The sequence below is a fragment of the Vigna unguiculata genome, chromosome 11, assembly GCF_004118075.2.
Source record: "Vigna unguiculata cultivar IT97K-499-35 chromosome 11, ASM411807v1, whole genome shotgun sequence".
In the NCBI taxonomy this organism is placed as follows: Eukaryota; Viridiplantae; Streptophyta; class Magnoliopsida; order Fabales; family Fabaceae; genus Vigna; species Vigna unguiculata.
In genome coordinates, this window is record NC_040289.1 from 34,297,723 (window position 1) to 34,318,058 (window position 20,336).

General features: G+C 28.0%; 2 protein-coding genes across 2 annotated transcripts; one reads left to right on the forward strand and one right to left on the reverse strand.

The window, feature by feature from the left end:
• Positions 1-3,153: 3,153 nt before the first annotated feature.
• LOC114168294 lies at positions 3,154-3,847 on the reverse strand. Its single transcript, XM_028053050.1, has 2 exons — positions 3,525-3,847; positions 3,154-3,445 (listed from the first exon to the last, which is right to left on the reverse strand). Exons 1-2 carry the CDS (start codon positions 3,780-3,782, stop codon positions 3,194-3,196), a joined length of 510 nt encoding a protein of 169 aa, XP_027908851.1. The 5' UTR covers positions 3,783-3,847; the 3' UTR covers positions 3,154-3,193.
• Positions 3,848-16,243: 12,396 nt separating this feature from the next.
• LOC114169114 (histone H2B.6-like) lies at positions 16,244-17,201 on the forward strand. The gene has a single exon (XM_028054145.1). The coding sequence runs from the start codon at positions 16,280-16,282 to the stop codon at positions 16,931-16,933; it is 654 nt and encodes a 217-aa protein (XP_027909946.1). The 5' UTR covers positions 16,244-16,279; the 3' UTR covers positions 16,934-17,201.
• The last annotated feature ends 3,135 nt before the right edge of the window (positions 17,202-20,336 follow it).

Consider the following 20,336-nt stretch of genomic DNA (forward strand, 5'->3'; position numbering starts at 1 on the left):
TTAATAAAGTTATAAATATCAGATATTGGTACGGAATACAAAGATGTGGAAAGAATTAAGAAATTTCTCGAGCAGTGCAAAAGTCATATCAATCTACTTTTTTAAAATCATATTATTTTTTAGTTATAATATTTAAAAATGAGATGTATCTGAAATAAACCATGGTCATATGTTGTCAAATATAAAATTTAATTGAAAAAGCTTTAATGAATGATATGACATTTGGGGTTCTGACATGAATTAAATGGCAAAGATATTCGAGATTATATCAGATTTGTAGACATGGAAGAAGATATGTAGCAGTTAAAATTATATCAGATTTAAACAGTTGTATTTACCAATATATATATATATATATATATATATATATATATATATATATATATATGTAATGTAAAAAAAGTCTATTATAATTGCTACAAAATATTACATTGGCTATACAAAAAAAGTAATACGTTAAAATAATATTGTTCAGGGATGATTTCAGAGGCCATGATAATAGTCAAATATATTAAGAAGCACATTGACATGGCTGCTTGGTTCTTCACCGTCAACCTCAAGAAGTAATATATCTCCTTCCTGTAGTCCATGTAGTTCACAAAAGTTTTTCCATCCACTGCCAATCTTCACCGATCTTGCTCTAATTAACAATTTACATTGAACCTGTGCCTTTGGACCATAAAGCACAATTTCTGAGAAATTACTATTGCGAAAATACTTACACAGGTCTGAATTCAAATCCTGCGGAGACCAAAAAAATATTATTACAAATGAAAATTATATATAAATTAAAACGAATATTAGAAACAAACAAAATTAATGGTAAACAGATTACAAAAAAAAAGGTAAGAAAGATCACCAGAGAGCTTGATTTCCAGTTGTATTTAGAAAGGCGGAACTCAAAGTGAATTAATTTTGACGTTGTGAGTGGAAGATTTGATCGAACATGACTTTGAAATTTTTGCAAAGTAGTTTTTGAACACTGATCATAAAGGTGTATTTCAAAAAGAGAATTTCCAGTATGCCTTAAGTAACATACTCTGGGTGGTTTTATATCATAGAATTTTCTTATATCACACCACCCATGAGTAATCCTCGGATTATAAATATCCATGTTGAAGGTAACATGGTGCATATTACCATTGTTATCAGAAATTGTCCAAACTGGACCCAATTCACGGCCTAATGTAATGACAAACTTACGGTTCACGTCACCAAAATCCTTCAGAAAAAAGAGTTCATGAAAAATATATTATTTAAATTCAACAGAGAATAATAATGATGAATAATTTATAAGTGATGAATTAAAAAAAAAACCTGTTCTTCGATGAACATAGTGAAGAATCCACCCTTCCACTTAGTTGCAAGTATGGATTGATCACCCAATATGCACTGTTTCGTCGTCATCTAAGAAGATGGTATAAAATATTTAAAAAACATTGAAAAACAGAAAACATCATCATCTGAGAAGTGTAGTTCATAAAAAGGTAAAACTTTAACATGGTTATGATGAAAAACAGAAAATCACGAAACAAATTTTTGGATGTGGACTGTCAAGAGAAGTGTAGTTCATAAAAAAGTTAAAAGTTTAACATGAATACGTTAAAAAAATTTGTAGAAGTGGTTGATGATCAAAAAGAGAATATGAGAAATAAAGAAAATGATGATGATGATGGAACAGAGAAAATGATGAAACATTGAAGATGATGAAACATCAAAGTTGCTGAAACAGAAAAGATGATGAAACATAAAAGACGATCATGTACAACTTGTCGTTCATAAAAATATAAAAGTTAAACATGCATACCTTTGTGTAATGGAAAGCGCTTTGGTATCAGAAAGATTAGCCCAGATGAGTATGAGAAAAAGAAGATAAGTTGTAAATTGTAGAGGAAGGTGCGGTTTTTGACTGTGAAGAGAGGTCTTAGTAATCAAATATGTTTGTGATATGGAAAAGAAGATGGTGAGGATAGAGCAGTTTAAAAATGTTTGTGCAATAGAAAAGAAAATGGTGATGATGAAACGGAGAAGATGATAAAGAAAAAAGATGATGAACAGAAGCCTAGGTAATAAAAGTGTAATAATTATGCATACATACCTTCCGTGTAATGGAGAAGCACTTCTGAAAATCTGATTTAAACAGATGAACACAGATGCGTATACTTGAAAGAAGAGTTCTTTGAATGTGAAGAGATGCAACGATAATCAAAGAGTTTTAGTGTTTATTGTGCAGTGCAATCATGATTTTCGTTTTGAAAAGTGTTTGAATGTGAAGAGATGCAACGATAATCAAAGAGTCTTACTGTTTATTGCGCAGTGCAATCATGATTTTCGTGTTGAAAAGTGTTTCAATGTGAAGAGATGTAGCTGATTGCGTAGTCCAGTCATGATTTTTGTCTTCAGAAGTGTTTGAAGGTGAAGAGATGTAGCGGTAATCAAAGAGTTTTAGTGTTGATTACATAGAGCAGTCATTATTAACGTCTTGAAAATTGTTTGAATGTGAAGAGATGTAGCGGTAATCAAAGCGTTTTAGTGTTGATTACATAGACCAGTCATTATTAGCGTCTTGAAAATCGTTTGAATGTGAAGAGATGAAATGGTAATCAAAACGTTTTAGTGTTGATTACGGTAATGTGGTCAGTGCATTTAATTTGATCTTGAGAAATGAAAAGAAATTTTAAAAAATGAAACGTTTGTTGGCTTCTGATTTATTATTTAATAAATATAACGTGTAGCAGAGGAGATCCAGAGTTTAGTAATCATTATCTCGAGCAGTGCGATATTTAATGGATTTGAAAACTGATTGACAGGTTGATTTGAAGACAATTAAAACCACTTTTTGAAGGCGGTGAAATACAAAAAGCTTTCTAAACAGTCATTTCAAATTTCTATTTCAATTAATATTAAAAAATGGTTAAACAGATTATAATTCATTTATAACTTAAAAGATTCTAATAATAATAATTAATCATAGTTCATTTTGTGTTATGGTCATTATTGTTAAGTAAAAATGAAATTAAGAATAAATTATAATTACTAAAATGAAGACGAACCAAAAATAATACAAAATAATAAAATACATATAATAAAAGTGAACAAAATTTAACTTATATATTGAGATATATAATAACTGAATACAAAGTAAGAGTGCAATATAAAAAGTTCAAACTAAATAAAATAAAAAATTACAACTTTAAAACCAAAAAAGTGGATAAAGAACTTTGATATCTCTGCTTGTTCTTTGACTTTCAACTTCAAAAAATAATTCAGGGTGATCCTGTACAGAGAGTTGATGAAGAGCACAAAAGTCTTTCCAGCCAGATCCTATCTTAACAGACCTACGTCTTATTATCAATTTACACTCGACCTTGCCTCGGGGTCCATGTAAAACAACAGAAGAAAGTCCACTGTTTTGAAAATAAGTAGCAAATTCTTTCTTCAAATACTGAAAAAAGAATGTCAAGAGATATTAATTATTATAAAGCAATGGAAATTTAAAATAATATTAAAAATTCAAAACTAACCAGGTCGCTTGCTTGACAGTAGTATGTGGATAGTTCAACAGTAAAATGGATTAAGTTCGACATAGAGAGAGGACGACGTATGGCAACATTGTTGAGGAACTTGGTCTTGATTCCTGTGTTTGCAGAACGTTTAGAGACGTGGATTACGAAAGATGAATTTCCCACGTATTTGAACACAACCAACTTGTCTGACTGATCTCCATAGAAAGATCTTAGTTGGTTCCAGCCTTGAGTAATCATTGGAGTGTGAATATCCATGTTGTAAGTAACATGGTGAACATTACTTTGGTAATCCACAACAGTCCATTTAGCACCAAGGTCCTTCCAATAACGTATGATGAAGACTCGGTCGACGTGTCCACAGTCCTTAAAAGATCAATAAGTTAAGAATAAATAAATAAAAGTATTTATTTAACATTGAATAAAAAAATATACCTGGTCTATCAAAAACATAGAAATGAATCCGCCAACCAGATCTGAAGAAAGTATGGATTGTGGTGTGGGCATGGGTTCCATTGAAGCAGAATAGGTTGGTGATGAAGTAAAATTGTAAGAGAAGAAAATGGTTCACAGTAGAGAAATCAAATGTCTGACTTTGAATTGGTAAACACAGGGAATATATATAAAAGAAATAGGAGAAGTCAGACCTGTTGGAAGTATCCGTACAAAGTGAATAGTCTTAAGTGGTAAAAGTAGAGGTTAATAAATACCAATTCAAAAATTAAACGTGAAATAAAAATAAAAATTATGAAACGTCGTAAAAGTATAAGTACAATTTTTTAATGTAATTTTGTAATGTTGCTTTTTTTGAGGATGGTGTATATTTAATATTGGAATATAATAAACTTTAATAATTATAACGTGTGGCAGGTGATGCATCAGTTTATTCATCATTATCTCGAGCAGTGGGAAATTTAATGCTTTTCAATACTGATTGACAGGTTGATTTGGAGATTTATAAAAGAAGTATTTGAAGCGGTCAAGGGTGATTTGAAAAATGTGCAAATGAAAACGTGTGGCAGGTGATGGATCAGTTTATTCATCATTATCTCGAGCAGTGCGAAATTTAATGCTTTTGAATACTGATTGACAGGTTAATTTGGAGATTTATAAAAGCAGTATTTGAAGCGGTGAAGGGTGATTTGAAAAATGTGCAAATGAAAACGAATATTGGGTTAAAATTTGTAGATTTGGTGATAGAATGAATTATTAAAAAAAAACAAAAACGAAAAAAAAAATGAAAAAGTTTAAGAAAGAAAAATAAAGAACATGAAGGGTTTGTATATTTACACTATATTTTGCCAAAATATAGTGTAAGTTGTTAACAATAAATAGATCTGCTGATTAAATGATGAACAAAAACCATGACCGAAAAAAAAATGAAAAAGACATTTGAAGGTAGAAAAGTAAAGAAGATGAACGGTCTCAAAAGTTAAAAAATACAGATAAGCAACAGTTAGATATACATAAACAGAAAAAATACAATGATGCAATAAAATTGTTAGCTATGACAAAATCAAAGAATAATGAGTTGTTCGCTGGAGAAAAGTAGAAATAAAAACGAAATCTGGGTAATAAAAAAAGCATGAAGGTAATCCACAAAGATAGATGAATACGACTTCTGGGTTTAGAAGTCTAAAATAACGATTGAAAAACCTAGATCTCACAAAAAAGAAGAAGAAATGAGTGTTTCGGTTGAGAAAACACTAAAAAAAATCGCTTTGAAGGTAACAATAAAGAGATGTGCTGATTAAATGCTGTATTAAAAAATACCATGAACGAAAAAAAAACTGAAAAAGAGATTTGAAGGTAGAAAAGTAAAGAAGATGAAGGGTCCGAAAAGTGAAAAAATACAGATAAGCAACAATTAGATATACATAAACAGAAAAAAAAGTTTGATCAAAAGTTTATTTCAAACCTGATGTTAAATCTGCGGCAGTGAACCATATTACAAATGTAGCAAACCTAGAAAATACAATGATGCAATAAAATTGTTAGGTATGACAAAATAACCACGAAATCTGGGTAATAAAAGATAGATGTCACAAAAAAGAAGAAGAAATGAGTGTTTGGGTTGACAAAACTCTTAAAAAAATCGACTTCTCCGTTTAAACCTGTAAAAAAAGTGATGAAGAACTTAGATATGACAAAATATAAGCAGAAAATGAGTTGTTCGCTTAAGAAAACTCAAAAAAAAAATATTTCTCGGTTTAAAACTGTAAAAAAAAGGGATGAAGAAGTTACATCTGACAAAATATAAGCCGAAAATGAGTTGTTGGCTGAAAACTCAAAACAAATTATATTTCTCCGTATAAACCTGTAAACAAAGTCATGAAGAAGTTAGATCTGACAATATATAAGCAGAAAATGAGTTGTGGGCTAAGAAAACTTAAAACCAAAAATATTTCTCCGTTTAAACCTGAAAAAAAATTGATGAAGAAGTTAGATCTGACAAAATATACGCAGAAAATGAGTTGTTGGCTAAAGAAAACTTAAAACAAAAAATATTTCTCCGTTTATACCTGTAAAAAAAGGATGAAGAAGTTAGATCTTTAACCAATATAAGCAGAAAATGAGTTGTTGGTTGAAGAAAACTCAAAACAACAAATATTAATCCGTTTAGACCTGTAAAAAAAGGGATGAAGAAGATAGATGTGACAAAATAGAAGCAGCAAATGAGTTGTTGTCTTCAGAAAACTGGATCCAAAAAATACTTCTCCGTTTAGAAGCAATGGGTTGTGGTCTGTGCGTGAGAAAAAGAGAGAAAAGAGGAAGGTTGAGAAGAAGATGAAAAGTGAGAACGCGAAAGAGAGGAGAAGAAAAGAGAGAGAGAGAAAGGTTGAGAAGAAGATGAAAAGTGTGGAACGCGAAAGAGAGGAGAAGAAAAGAGAGAGAGAGAAAGAGAGAGAGAAACTTTTTGAAGGTGATAATAAATGAATTTTGAATTTTTTTAAAAATGCTCAAAATTCTGGTTGATTGACACGTAAGACATTTTACCATTTGTAGAATGAAAATTTTGAAATGAAGTGTATCAGATATATTATTTTATAGAGAAAGTTGCCATTTGTTAGTTTAGAATTGTATATAGTATTAGATAAAGAAAAAATATTGGTTACTTTTTGGAGAATAAAATTTATCATAACACCCAAGTTTTAAAAGTTGAACCATGACAAACATGTTTGTTAAATATTGTTTTGAAATTTTATACAATAGAATTATATCAACATGTGTCAGACTAAACTGAAAGTCTAATTTATGTAATGGATAATTGGAACTGAAATTTGACAACAGTCATCGATAGAATATAAATTATATGATAGATTATTGTTGAATTGAAATCTGATTCAATTTAAATTTTAAGCGTGGATGAGAGTCAACGATATCAAACAATTTTAAAAATGATGTGTTAACAAAAAATTCATTGGTTGAAATAAAATTACCATGTTACTTCAAAACAAAATAATATTGTTTATGGAAGACTTTGGATATAAAGTGACATAAAATCCAATCTGTATACACTAAGACCACAAAGTCTTTAAAATGCAAATAATTAAAAAAAAAATCAATAAATATAAACTCAAAACTAGATATGATGTATGAATAATTTAAGTACATGCATCGAGATAAGAAGATCACAATAACATTGCAAAATATAAGATAAAAGATAATTTTTTTTTTCAGAAACAATTATTTATTTATTGTTCTTTAACATTTTAGGTACACATAGATTTTAAGATTTAATTATTATTGATTTTTTTAAAAATTTTAATTATATTTTTTTAAAATTAGATTTTAATTGATATATCAACCAAGACAATTGATAAAGAAAGAACATGTTGACATTAATGACTACTAGAAAAGGATAAGGAGCTTAAGGTATTTGTATTACGCACAACCATATTTGATATTTAGTCACTACTAAAAATTTTCATATTACGTGAAATTTTTCTTATAAATTTATTAAAAAAAATTGTAAGAATTTTTTTCCGCTATTTTTTCTAAGAATCTTTATTGACAGGTAATTCCTTTTTGGATAATTATTTTTTACAAAATTATAAAATTCGTAAATATTTCCTACAAAATATTTATACAAGAAAATTGGTAGTAATTTTCTGCAATTTTTTTCATAACAAAACTTATAAGTATTTCCTACAAAAAAAAAATTTAAAACAAAATTGACAGGAAATATAAGTATTTTTAGTAATGAGTATTGGCCAAATCAACAAATATATGCAAGATCCCATGTAGTCTCATATGATTGCTGCAAAAAGGATATTACGATACCTACAAGGCATAATTGGGTTTGGAATCTTATTTCCAAAGGTGATGTTAAAAAATGATATAAGTTTAATTGGATACTCAGATTCTGATTGGTAAAAATGATAGGAAAAGTATTACCGGATACATTTTCTTCCACTGAGGAGCACCTATTTCTTGGAGCTTTACAAAATAACTTATTGATGTCTCATCATCTTGTGAGGTAGAGTGCATTGTTGCATCAAAGGTAGCTTTCCTAGCAATGTGACTAGGCTATCTAATGAAGGAGTTGAAGGTGGAACTCATGCACAAGATAAAGTTGTTAGTAGACAACAAATCAACAATTGATTTGGCCATACATCCAACTTCTCATGGAAGAAGTAAGCACATTGAAAACCGTTTTCATTTCTTGCATGAACAAGTGAATGATGGAAATTTATATCACATTTTAAGAAAAAATATATATTATGAAAAAAATAAAATTAATAATAGTCAAAGAAAGAAGTATTACATGTAGGTACCAAAACATAAAGATAAGCATGTTAAATGATATAAAAACATTTGTACATACAACTTCTATAAGAGACTTCTATTATTCATCAATAATTGCATTCTTAAAGTTGAGAAACTTAAAATGATCTTGCATAAATAGAGTGTTTGTGCTTGAAATGTGTCAATGAATATATAAATGTTGTGTTTGTTCTATATATGTTTTCGTGTGTATTTTAGTGGATAATGCTACCAACAAGATAAAGTTACTCTTTTAATGTTTTCCTTTTTGTTTTATTATTGAGAATTTTAAAACTAATAAAATGTGACATTGAAGCTCATTATTGATAAAAATTATGTAGGCATCGAAAATAATCAATTAGTTTTATTTGTTAAAATTGAATTTCATATTTACTTTTGACATAACTTACACCATCTTTGAGTAGGGATAACAAATAAACTCGTTCTTGTGGATATTGTTCGAACTCGTCTCCGTTTTGACTAAGAATCTCGACATTGACTGGGTATAAGTATAGGTATGGGAAATACTTGACTTTTTCAATTGGGTAAGGAAATGTGGATTTGATGTACATATCTACTTCATCCATGTCCCCATACCATAATACCCATCCCTGCTATATATTCGTTCCCACTTAAATTCTAAAATATTCACGGTTTAGTAAGTAACTATATATATTCTTCCAGATATTTTTTATCTTATCACAACTTTTTTATGTCTCACATTTGAATATTTCTACTATTTTTTAATATTTTTATTTATTGTACATTTTCTTTTCATATGAGAATGTTTAAGATTCTCAATTTAAATGTTCAATAGCATAAACTTTTTATTTACTAAGTAATATAAAAAAATTATCCTCTTTATTCTACTATTATTAGTTTTTGTTTTATTTGAAAAACTCATTTATTTTGTTAAAAAAAAATTCATTATCTCTCAACCACCGATTAGATTGACATTTGAAAATTTTTCTTAGATCTCTGAGCTATTTTACATCTTATCATATCTGTAAGTATACATTTATTTTCTTTTGTGTGACTTCATTCAATGGTATTTCAAATTGTTTCTAAGACACATATTTGATTATTTTTTAATATTTTTATTTATTGCTAATTTTTATCACGTAGAATAATATTTTGATATTTTTTACTTAATTATTTTATTTTCTAACTAGTTATCATACATGTAATTTTATCTTTATAATTGTATATAAATAAATTTTATTTACTAAAATATAATAATTAATGTAATTGACATGAATTTTTTTATCGCCATCCAACATATATTGAACTTCAAAAGGTGAAAGATTTATGTTAAAATTATATTATTATTAGTTTAATATATGTTCTTTGTATGATTTTGACCAAGTGATGTATTACAACTTTTATTAGTGTGTAAAAATAGACATTTCATTAGAATTTAAAAATTGAAACAAACACTTAAAATCCCTTTTAAGAATATATGTTTTTCTTTTATATATATATATATATATATATATATATATATATATTTTAAATATTTTTAAATCTTATAAACTAGGTTTCATTCAACGCTTGTGAATTTAATAAATGTTTTGGCTCTCATCAAATTTTATTTAGTATTCTAATTTGAAATGTAAATAATTATAATTTTTTTTCTAAATATTTGATATTTAAGAAATAACCATTCTTTTAATATTGAATATTTTATAATCTTATATTTTATTTGCTGTAATTTTTCATTATTTTATAATAATAACACACAATTTATGTATTCATGGACACATTTTAAGCACAAACACTCTATTTATGTAAAATCATTTGAAGTTTCTCAACTTTAAGAATGCAATTATCAATAAATAATAGAAGCCTCCTATTGAAGTTGTATGTACAGATATATTTATATTATTTAACATTCTTATCTTTATGTTTTTGGTACCTCCATGTAATACTTCTTTCTTTGACTACTACTAAGTTTATTTTTTTCATAATATATTTTTTCCTATAAATGTGATATTATTTAATCATAGGTTTATTGTAGTCTCTTATATTGTTCTTTCTTTCTTTTATTTTTTAATAAATTTTTTATGTAATTATGCCATAAACATATTTTGAAGATGAAAAACTTAAGAATCCCGATAGAAAGTTATGAAAGAGTGGTGAGAGATGAGATGTATAAGATAAGGGTAGTTAGGAAGGTACTTGAAAATCTCACATTGATAACATGCATTAACGTAGCATCGATAATAACAAATCAATTTTATTAGACAAGATTGGTATCAAATAAGTATGAGGAAAGATGAAGAACATTTTTTGAATAAATAGTTTTATGGTTAATTTTCTTTTTAATTTCAATATATATATATATATATATATATTAATTTTGTACCTACATATTTTACCAATAAAAATGGTTAAACATTTTTTTTCAAAATTATTATAAAAAGTTCTATAAAGTATTTCGTCTTACACTTTATAAAAATAATATAAAACATTTTTTAATAAATCCATAAAGTTTGAAGCGAAATAAGAATTTGTTCATGTTTCAAGCTTTGATATAGTTTAGTCTTCAAACTTTAAAAATAAGGTTAAAATACCTTTTTGGTCCCAATTTTCGTCAAATTTTTTCAAATAAGTCATAGTTTTAGTTTTGTGTTCAAATAGGTTATAATTTTCGTCAATTTTGTTCAATTGGGTCCTTTTTTACTAACACCGTTTAAATCATTAACGGCCATGTCACTTCATGTTTTTTTTGAATTTGTTTATTTATTTATTTTTTTTAATTTTTTTTAAATGTACACATGTCAACCCAGGAGTGTGTTATGTGTCACTTCGTGGTTTTTTTTTTTAATTTTTTTTAAATGTTCACGTGTCAACCCAGTAATGTGTCACTTGTCAAAGTCAATGTTCTAAATTCAATTTGGTCCCTATATTTGTTATTTTTGTTCAATTAGGTCCCAATTTTTGTTAACATTAACAATTTGGTCCCTCTCCAAATTAAAACCAAATTTAATTTTTATATTACAATTCACATTTTTTATTAAATATTTTTATATAATATATTAAAATTCACATCATTATAACTTTGATATAAAAATTAAATTTGGTCACATCTTTGATAGGGACCAAATTGGTTAATGTTAACAAAAATTGGGACCTAATTGAACAAAAATAACAAATATAGGGACCAAATTAAATATAGAATATTGACTTTGACACGTGGCACACTACTGGGTTGACACGTGGACATTTAAAAAAAATAAGAAAAATAAAGTAAAAAGTTAAAAAAAACCACGAAGTGACACGTGGCACGCTCCTGGGTTGACACGTGCACATTTTAAAAAAATATTAAAAAAATTTATTTATTTTTTTTAAAATTAAAAAAATTAAAAATAAAAATAAAAATAATTCAAAAAAACCACAAAGTGACACGTGACAGTCATTGTTCATGGCCGTTAATGATTTAAACGGTGTTAGCAAAAAATGACCCAATTGAACAAAATTGACGAAAATTGGGACTTATTTGAACACAAAACCAAAATTAGGACTTATTTGAAAAAAACTTGACAAAAATTGGGACCAAAAAAGTATTTTAACCTAAAAATAAATAGATATAATTTTCTTAATCCAACTGTGTTAAATTTTTTTGACCTGTCAAACATACAACCTAATTTTTGAGTTGTTTATATCGGCCAACACATTAACAAACCCACAAAAATTAATTAGTCATTGGGTTAAAAAAATTATATTTATTAATTTTAAAATTTTAAAATCAAAATATATTACAATTTAAGACATTTAAAATTCATATTCAAATTTAAGAACTAGAAATATATTTAATCCAAAATTATATTATAACTAAGATAAAACTCATTTTATCAGATGAAAAATATTTCATATATTATATTTATTAATATATATTAGATAACTTTCACGAGAGAATAACTTGAAGTAATGAAAAAATGTATTTAACTATAAAAAACTTAAGAATCCCAATAGAAAGTTATGAAAGACGGGTAAGAAATGACATGTATAAAGAGGTAAGGGTAGTTAGGAAGGTACTTGAATGAATCCAACATGTCTTCCCAACTTAGACTTTGTTCTCACATGCAATCTGACATCATCTTTCAATTCTCCACCTTCAACCAAAACCAAAAAGCTTCCACCTTCCAACAACTTCTCTCATCTTTCACTTTTTCATCATCTCTAACGTATTCTCCATTGCTCACACACCAACACTTTTTATGCGTCTCTCCTTATTATTACCGAAACTCCATCGATCATGTCTTCAGACTCAACAACACAACATCATCAACTTCCTCAACATTCAAGCCCTTCCAAACAAGGATCAGAAGCAATGATCTTAAGGGTTGTTGCAGCACAAGAGGGAAGTGTTGAAGAGTTGGAACAGTGCAAAACTCCAACTTCATCGAGCAACAAGATTCCCATGATTGAAACATGTCCACCTGCACCAAGAAAGAGAAGAAGACAACAAATGCAACACTTTTCTTCAAACATCAAAAGATCATCATCAAATGGGTTCAACTATGCAGTGAGGCATGATCAAGAGGTAGAGTCTTTCTTCGATTCCACGTTTGAGCTTGCTAGAGTTCACAAGAGATGCAGAAGTGTATGAAACTCAACTTAACTCTTAGTCAATAATTGTGAGTGAATTTATATCCTCACATCAGTTATATATGACTTTTATTGGAGTTTTAGCATTTCTCTATATTTGCATTTCAATGGATAACATCACCATGATGAAGTATTCGATCATATCACATTGGATTCTCCATCTTCCATGTCCAAAGTGATAGGTATTTCAGAGGGGATTTTACTTAGAAGCTATAATACCAATGAGACTTGAATCCAACCACATAAGATATTGACATAATTTTCAATCCAAAATCTTAAGACAATGAGTTTATGAATCTTTATTTTTATATAGTGCTATACTTTTTCATCTGTGACCAATGTAGAACTTAGACTCACACTTGAACTCAATCACATAAAACATTGACAACACTCTCAACTCAAAACCTAAAACAATAAATTTATAGATCTTTATACTTATATAATGTTCTACTTTCTCATTTTTAACTAATATAAGACTTAGATTCACACTTAAATTTCTAACACAAATTTCATGTGATTACCGTATGCAAACTTTGTGTTTATTTGGTTTTTTTAATAGATATTACAGAAACGAGGGTTTAAAATATTATAATATTGATATATATATATATATATATATATATAGGAAGTATACAATGACGTATCATGTGACATAAAAGAATTCTCTTACACGTTCCCACAAACAATGTGTTGTTGTGGGGAAGTATGGGAAGCAGTAACTGCATTATCTGATACTTTCAAAGTTACAGTATAGTCTCTGCTTCGTACAGATAATATAAGAGAGAATCCTACTCAAACAAGAAACTATTATGTCATCGTCATCACGATTAATTCACAACAAAACAGACCGAGTTTTATTATTTCGTTTCGTAAAACTAAAAATCACGGTTATATATTATATACTATTGTTAAGAAACGGACTTCTAACACACTTTCACGATGTGCACCGATTTCAATATAAAAACTTTAAATTTATCTTAATTCTATAAAACGGACGTGAAAGATGGGTGTTTACACCCACCTTAATAAAATATATTATTAATAATTAATTTTAATGGTAAGAAATGGATAGACATTAGAATATCAATTTTGATAAAATAGTTATTATTATAAATAAAAATTATAATTAATTTTTAAAATTTAACTTTCAAAAGAAATTGATTAATAAATATTAATTATCAAGATTTTTGTTATTAAAGAAATTGGTTTCTAAATTAGTCTCTAATTAATTAGTGATCAATTTAGCGATCAATCATAATTTTCTATTCGTAACAGTGACTATTTTAGTAACTAAGAATTTTTTATTTTATAAATTAATATCTAAATTGGTCATTATAGTAACTAACAACTTTTGATCACTAAAATTGGTTATTAATGAAATATTTTCTTGTAGTAACCTAATTATATATTAAAAAATTATATATTAAAAAGTTACATTTATCTCTAATGAATATAAAACTTCGGACGTGTAAACAAAATTATACTTTCATAAACACGTGAGATTTGAGACTATTTAATTAGAGTCCTGACTTATTCATAAGATAAATTTTGAATGTTCATGGTTTTTTCTTCAAGTATGGTAAATAACTATAACTAGAAGCATTTGAAGAAATAAGAGGTAGTTTACGATATGATTTATTTTAGAAACATGGTAAATAAAAATGGAATTAATGAAAAGAATAGTGTATGAGATATTGGGTTTGGGTTTGGGTTGTGTTGAATGCATTGTTAAATTTTTATTAGATTGGATAGAAAAAAAAAAAAGGAAACAAAGGAATTGTAGAAGATAGAGAGGGAGACAGAGAAACCTGCTACATAATTGATTAACTTTATTTGCCCAAAAGCCATGGATGGGGACCAAGACACGTCCACGAGCATCACGAGAACAAAAATTGTACTTCCTTACTTTATAACCATACATTTCTGTCCTTCATAACCAACCTTTATAATTCAACACTACGCCAATTCTTTTAAAAACACCATCATTTCTTCACATACCTTTATAGAGTATTATGAATGTTTAATGTGTTGGATATTGGGAAAACATATTTTAGATTGTATAATCTGAAATATATTATATTTTTTATTTTTGAATTATGTATTTAAATCGTATTTATTGATTTTTAAATTATTTAATTAAAAAATAATTTAATTTATGTATGTCATTAATTTTCAAATTATGTAATCAAAAATGATTTTTATATTATATAACCTAAAATATATTTTGAAATATAAAAATATATTTTAAATAATTTAAAATACATTTTCATGTTACAAATACAATTCAAAATATATTTTGAGATCATCTAATCTGGATATTTTCTATTCCATAGATAATTTGGATTTTCTTACACCAAGGAGGTGTGAGAATAAAATATGGAGGTGGTAAAAGAAATATCCCAACTCTACCCTTCTGGCCTTTTTAAGTGGCCTGCTCTTGTGTTCAAAGCCTTTTTTTATTGACCAATAAGTTAAGTTTGATGTGTTAATTGGAGACAAAACAGAGGATAGGCTTGATCTACACAACTACTGAAATGACTAGAACCAAAAGGCACGTGAAAAACTCTAACCTAAATTTTATATCTTTTATATTAAATTACTAATATATATTATCATATCACTAAAATAAAGTTATCAACATAAGTTTTCAATAGAGAATTATAGGTTGTGATAACAGAGACTTACTTTCAAATCATCTCAGTATGACTCCATTTGATTTTGATTTTTCTTTTTATGTTTTGAACACCTTTACTTTCATTATTTTTGCTGCTGATAATACAGAAAAATAAATTACATAACTGCTGCATTTTTGTCATTCACATGTTTGAGTTCTTATTTGGTATTTTTGGTATGCTCTAATTCTTTTTACATGTTAGTGATAATAAATTTACAGTCTTGGGCATGAATAAAATTATTATTCAAGAAAACATATATATAGCCTTATCCATTCCACCGAATGCATGAAAAACTAAGGATTTAAGACAAATCGTGCTTATTGTCTTATTCTTTTCTTAAACCCCACCCAGTGGTGCATTTCTTGAATCAATTCTTGAAAAAATGGACACATAACAATTGTTGTAAAATCTGACATATACCATTTTTTCTTCTTAATACTACAAAAACATGTCATAGGTAGTATAGTACCATAAATTTGAAGGGACAGGAATCACAGTGGGACACACATCCTCCGAACACTCCTGAACTCGTTAATTACATTTAACCACACGTATTCACTTTGGTTCCTATGCATATGACACATGGTGTCCACGTGTCAAGCTCCAGAACCCCCTTGAGGTTTCGCTAGTTCTTCTATAAGCATATTCATCCATCAGTAACTTATACTCTTCTCGTTTCTAGAAAAGCTTGAAGTATAGTTAATGGCTCCAAAACGTGGTGAGAAGTTGGTGGTGAAATCCACCAAGAAAGTTGTGGAATCGAGCGTGCAAGTAACGGTTGTAAGCAGCAGCAGCAGCAGAAGACAAACACGGGGAAGCAAAGAAACAGAAGAAGCAGAAGGTGGAGAAGAGCATGTGATGGTTATTCCCGTTGAAGAAGTGAATCCTCAAGTTCAAAAGGATTCACCTACCTCTGCCATTACTGATGAAAAAAAAGGTGAGAAAAAAAACAGCACTGGTGAAGGTGAAGATGGTGGAGTGCAGAATGAAGAGAAAGAGAAGGCAAGAACAGGAAAAGGGTGGAATGGGAAAGAGAGAAAAAGGGGGAAAAAGAAGGGAAGAAAAAGTGCAGAAGGGTATCAGAGGTATGTGTATAGGGTGTTGAAGCAGGTGCACCCTGAAATGGGAATATCTTCGAAATGCATGATTGTTCTGAACAATTTGATGAATGACATGTTTGAGAGATTGGCTGGTGAAGCTGCTAAGTTGAAGGATTACACTGGACACATGACATTGTCTTCGAGGGAGATTCAAGGAGCAGTGAAGCTGGTTTTGCCAGGAGAGCTTGGGAAGCATGCCATTGCAGAAGGTGTGAAAGCTGTGAATAAATTCACCTCCTATGATACTGATGAATAGTGTAGTAGACAATAGTTCTATGTTTGATGTGTAAAAATTTGTACTTGATTAGGTAGAAGGTGACTAGGTTAAGGTTTTTGTTGTTTTAGGTGTGTATTGTTGTGGTGTTAAGTAGAGATGTGTTTAGTATTTTGCAATTTGGAGAGTCGTGTATGGTTGGTTGGTTGGTTCTTCTGATAGGGTGAGAAATGTAGATCACTCACTGTTTTAGTGAGCTTGTTTATCTGTAATACAATTAGTAGCTATTTCCAGTTTCATTGATTTCTTTTCTCTTTTTTCTGGGGGTCGAGGGAAGTTTGGTTTCATAATAATTTCACGATGTTCTACTCGGTGGAGGATATTATTGTATTTTAACGCCTTTTATATAGGTTACTATTTAAGAAAGAGAAGGAAGAAATGGTTAACGGAAACACTTGCAATGAAACAAGAGAAAATAGTAAAGTACATATGTTTTTGTCCCATGTTGTTTCTGAGGAACAGGGTGGGAACGTTATACACAAACCTGCTGATATATAAAAAAAACTAAGTTATACACAAACCTATTGGTTGGTTGCTCAGTTAATTTAATTTGTCCTTTTTGTTTCAAAAAGGGTGGAAGATAAATAGTGATTGTACTTTATTATACCTTTCTAGTCCTTTTCTTGGAAGAATATATAATGTAGCTGATAAATGGCATTTAAAACTCATGTAATATAATTACTGACTAAGAAATAAACCTTGAGAGAAACTACTCTATAGTTTTGTTTTTATCAACATACTTGACAAATCTAATCTCATCCTACTTTGGACTTTAACTTAATTAATCATAATCACTTCTAAGAATAGACTTGAGTTCATAATGAAATAATTGATTCCATGAAAACGCAAAAAGGTTACAAGTTGAGTTGATGAGAAACCAAAAAAAGGGTGATATCTTTTATTGGATTGTATCGGAAGTTTTTCACTTACAAATCTGATCTTATAAGTCGAAACTATTTTATAAGTCGATTTTGTAAGATTGAGTTAGTTTTAAAGTCTATTTTTAATATATAAAGTCGATTTTGTAGAATTGAGTTAGATTTAAAATCCGGTTGAAATCGATTTTGTAAGATTGAGTTAGATTTAAAGTCCACTTCTAATATATAAAGTCGATTTTATAGAGTTGAGTTAGATTTAAAATTCAGTTGAGTTAAATTTAAAGTCCATTATATAAGAGCGTCAAACTAAAGGACCATAAACATTTATATTTATAATTTAATAATCATATATATATAGTAAATTTTAATATATTTATATATGTGTTTAATATTAAATTATTAATTTCCTACTTTAATATAATATAAGAATCAATTAAAGTTTATGCTTCAAGATTTAAACATATCGCATCACATATTACCGGATTTGATTTTCATGTTCGAATGAATGATATCTTTATTGCGGTAGTGTATTGAAATTTTCATATCAGTCCAATTTATTTAAGATTTATTTCATAAAACATATATTTTCTTAAGTCCATTTTTAATCTATAAAATTATGTGAAATTAGAGTAGGTATGTGAATTGAAAAAGTAAGAAAAATGAGAATCTATCAATTTAAAAAAAATATAAATATTCACTTTTCTTTTTCTTTGCTAAGATAAAATCTATTAAATAAAATCTACCGAACTAAAACCCACAAAACTAAAACCTACTGAATTACTTTTTTTTTAATAATCTCGTCAATCATGTAACTTTTCTATCTAAAATTTTGTTGTTTCAAGTTCGTGAATTAGTCCACAAAGCTTGGAGTTTAACAAACTAGCTTGAAAATTGATTACAATTATGCAAATTAAAAAAAAAAGAAAAAAAGGAAGGGTATATTATATGTGAGATCCGTAATATTCTTAATGAACTTGTATGCATACTTAGATTTATACATCCACTCCAATTCTCAAATGTACTTGACAAAATTTGCGTACAAAGCATCTCAAATTTAATCAAGATTGACCAATGTGTCCAATATAAAGTGATGTCCAACAAGTTGACGATAACATTAAAAGATTTTCACACAGTAAATTTGATATTATTTCGATCAAAAAATTGCTTATAACATGCTATAAATTCAAATATTCTGATGTTATGAATTGTTGATTGATATATTTGCACTTATTCATCGTATATTTGTTAAAAACACAGCTAGGATATCAATTAAAAATAAGAAATGAACACACGAAAGCTTTCAAGTGATAATAAAAAGTTAAAAAAAAAAAAAATCTCTAATACGCCTTGTGCATCCAGTAGCTTGAATGGAAACATTTAATTTATGTTCTTTTTTTATAAACATTAATTTATGTTCTTATTCTTTACAAAAGTTAGCAAGATAGTGTTTAATTGTTTATCCTCACATTAGTTGTAATCAAATTTGATTACATATTGAAGGTTATAGTAATTTAACCTTAAAGAATAGTTAAATTTTTCAATCCAAGTTAGAAATTATGGATTGTAAAAAATGTTGTAGATAACACTTAGGTCTAATGAATTTTTTTACTAAAAAAATCTTATAAAATTAAATAAGAACGGGATAAACTCAAGCAGAATTGTATTAATTTGAATCAATTCGAGTTTAGTGAACATATAATCTTTTTTAATCTTTTGAAGATATGTTTTATATTTTCATTTATACACAATCACATTATTAACTCCTAACAACCTATTTATTTTTCATACTCCCCTGTCACTGTAAAAATTCAAAATATATATTATAATTCTAGTGACTGGTTTCGGGCTTAATAACACCGATTAAACACTTTGGTCACTATAAATTTATTGGATGCATTTCGGTTGTATTCTATAGTTTCTACCTGCACCCCATAACTTTTAAAATGACAATTTTACTCCTTGCACAACAAAACATCATTATCCTTTTGAAAAGAATCTCCATAACAGAATGTCCAAAATAATAATATTTTCAGAACAATCAAAACAAATAAAATACATTTTAGATCCAGCTTTTCAGATCAAGTTTTTCAAAACAAATACAATACCATCAAAATAAGCTCTCTCAAACAAATTTTTCAAAACAAGTTTCCAGAACACATAAAATGTGCACTAGGATGATATTTCTATAACAGAATTTTTAAAACAAAGTTTCTAGAACATGAATAATTGCTTTCAAACGAGCTTTCTGGATCGAGTTTTTTTCTAAAACAAGCTCCTTCCCTTCTTCTTCCACTCAAAAAGTGGAGTACAAGTACAACCACGATGATACAACAATAATGAAGATAGCAACAACAGCCATAACGTAGTTCCATAAAAGGATATTTTAGTCCCTTAAGTTAGTATGGGAATGTAAGAAGAGAAAGCTTTCTAGATCTTGTCTTTATCTAGATCTTGTGTTAAAGGATATTTTAGTCCTTTTATTTGTTTTCTATATACTATTGAGATAT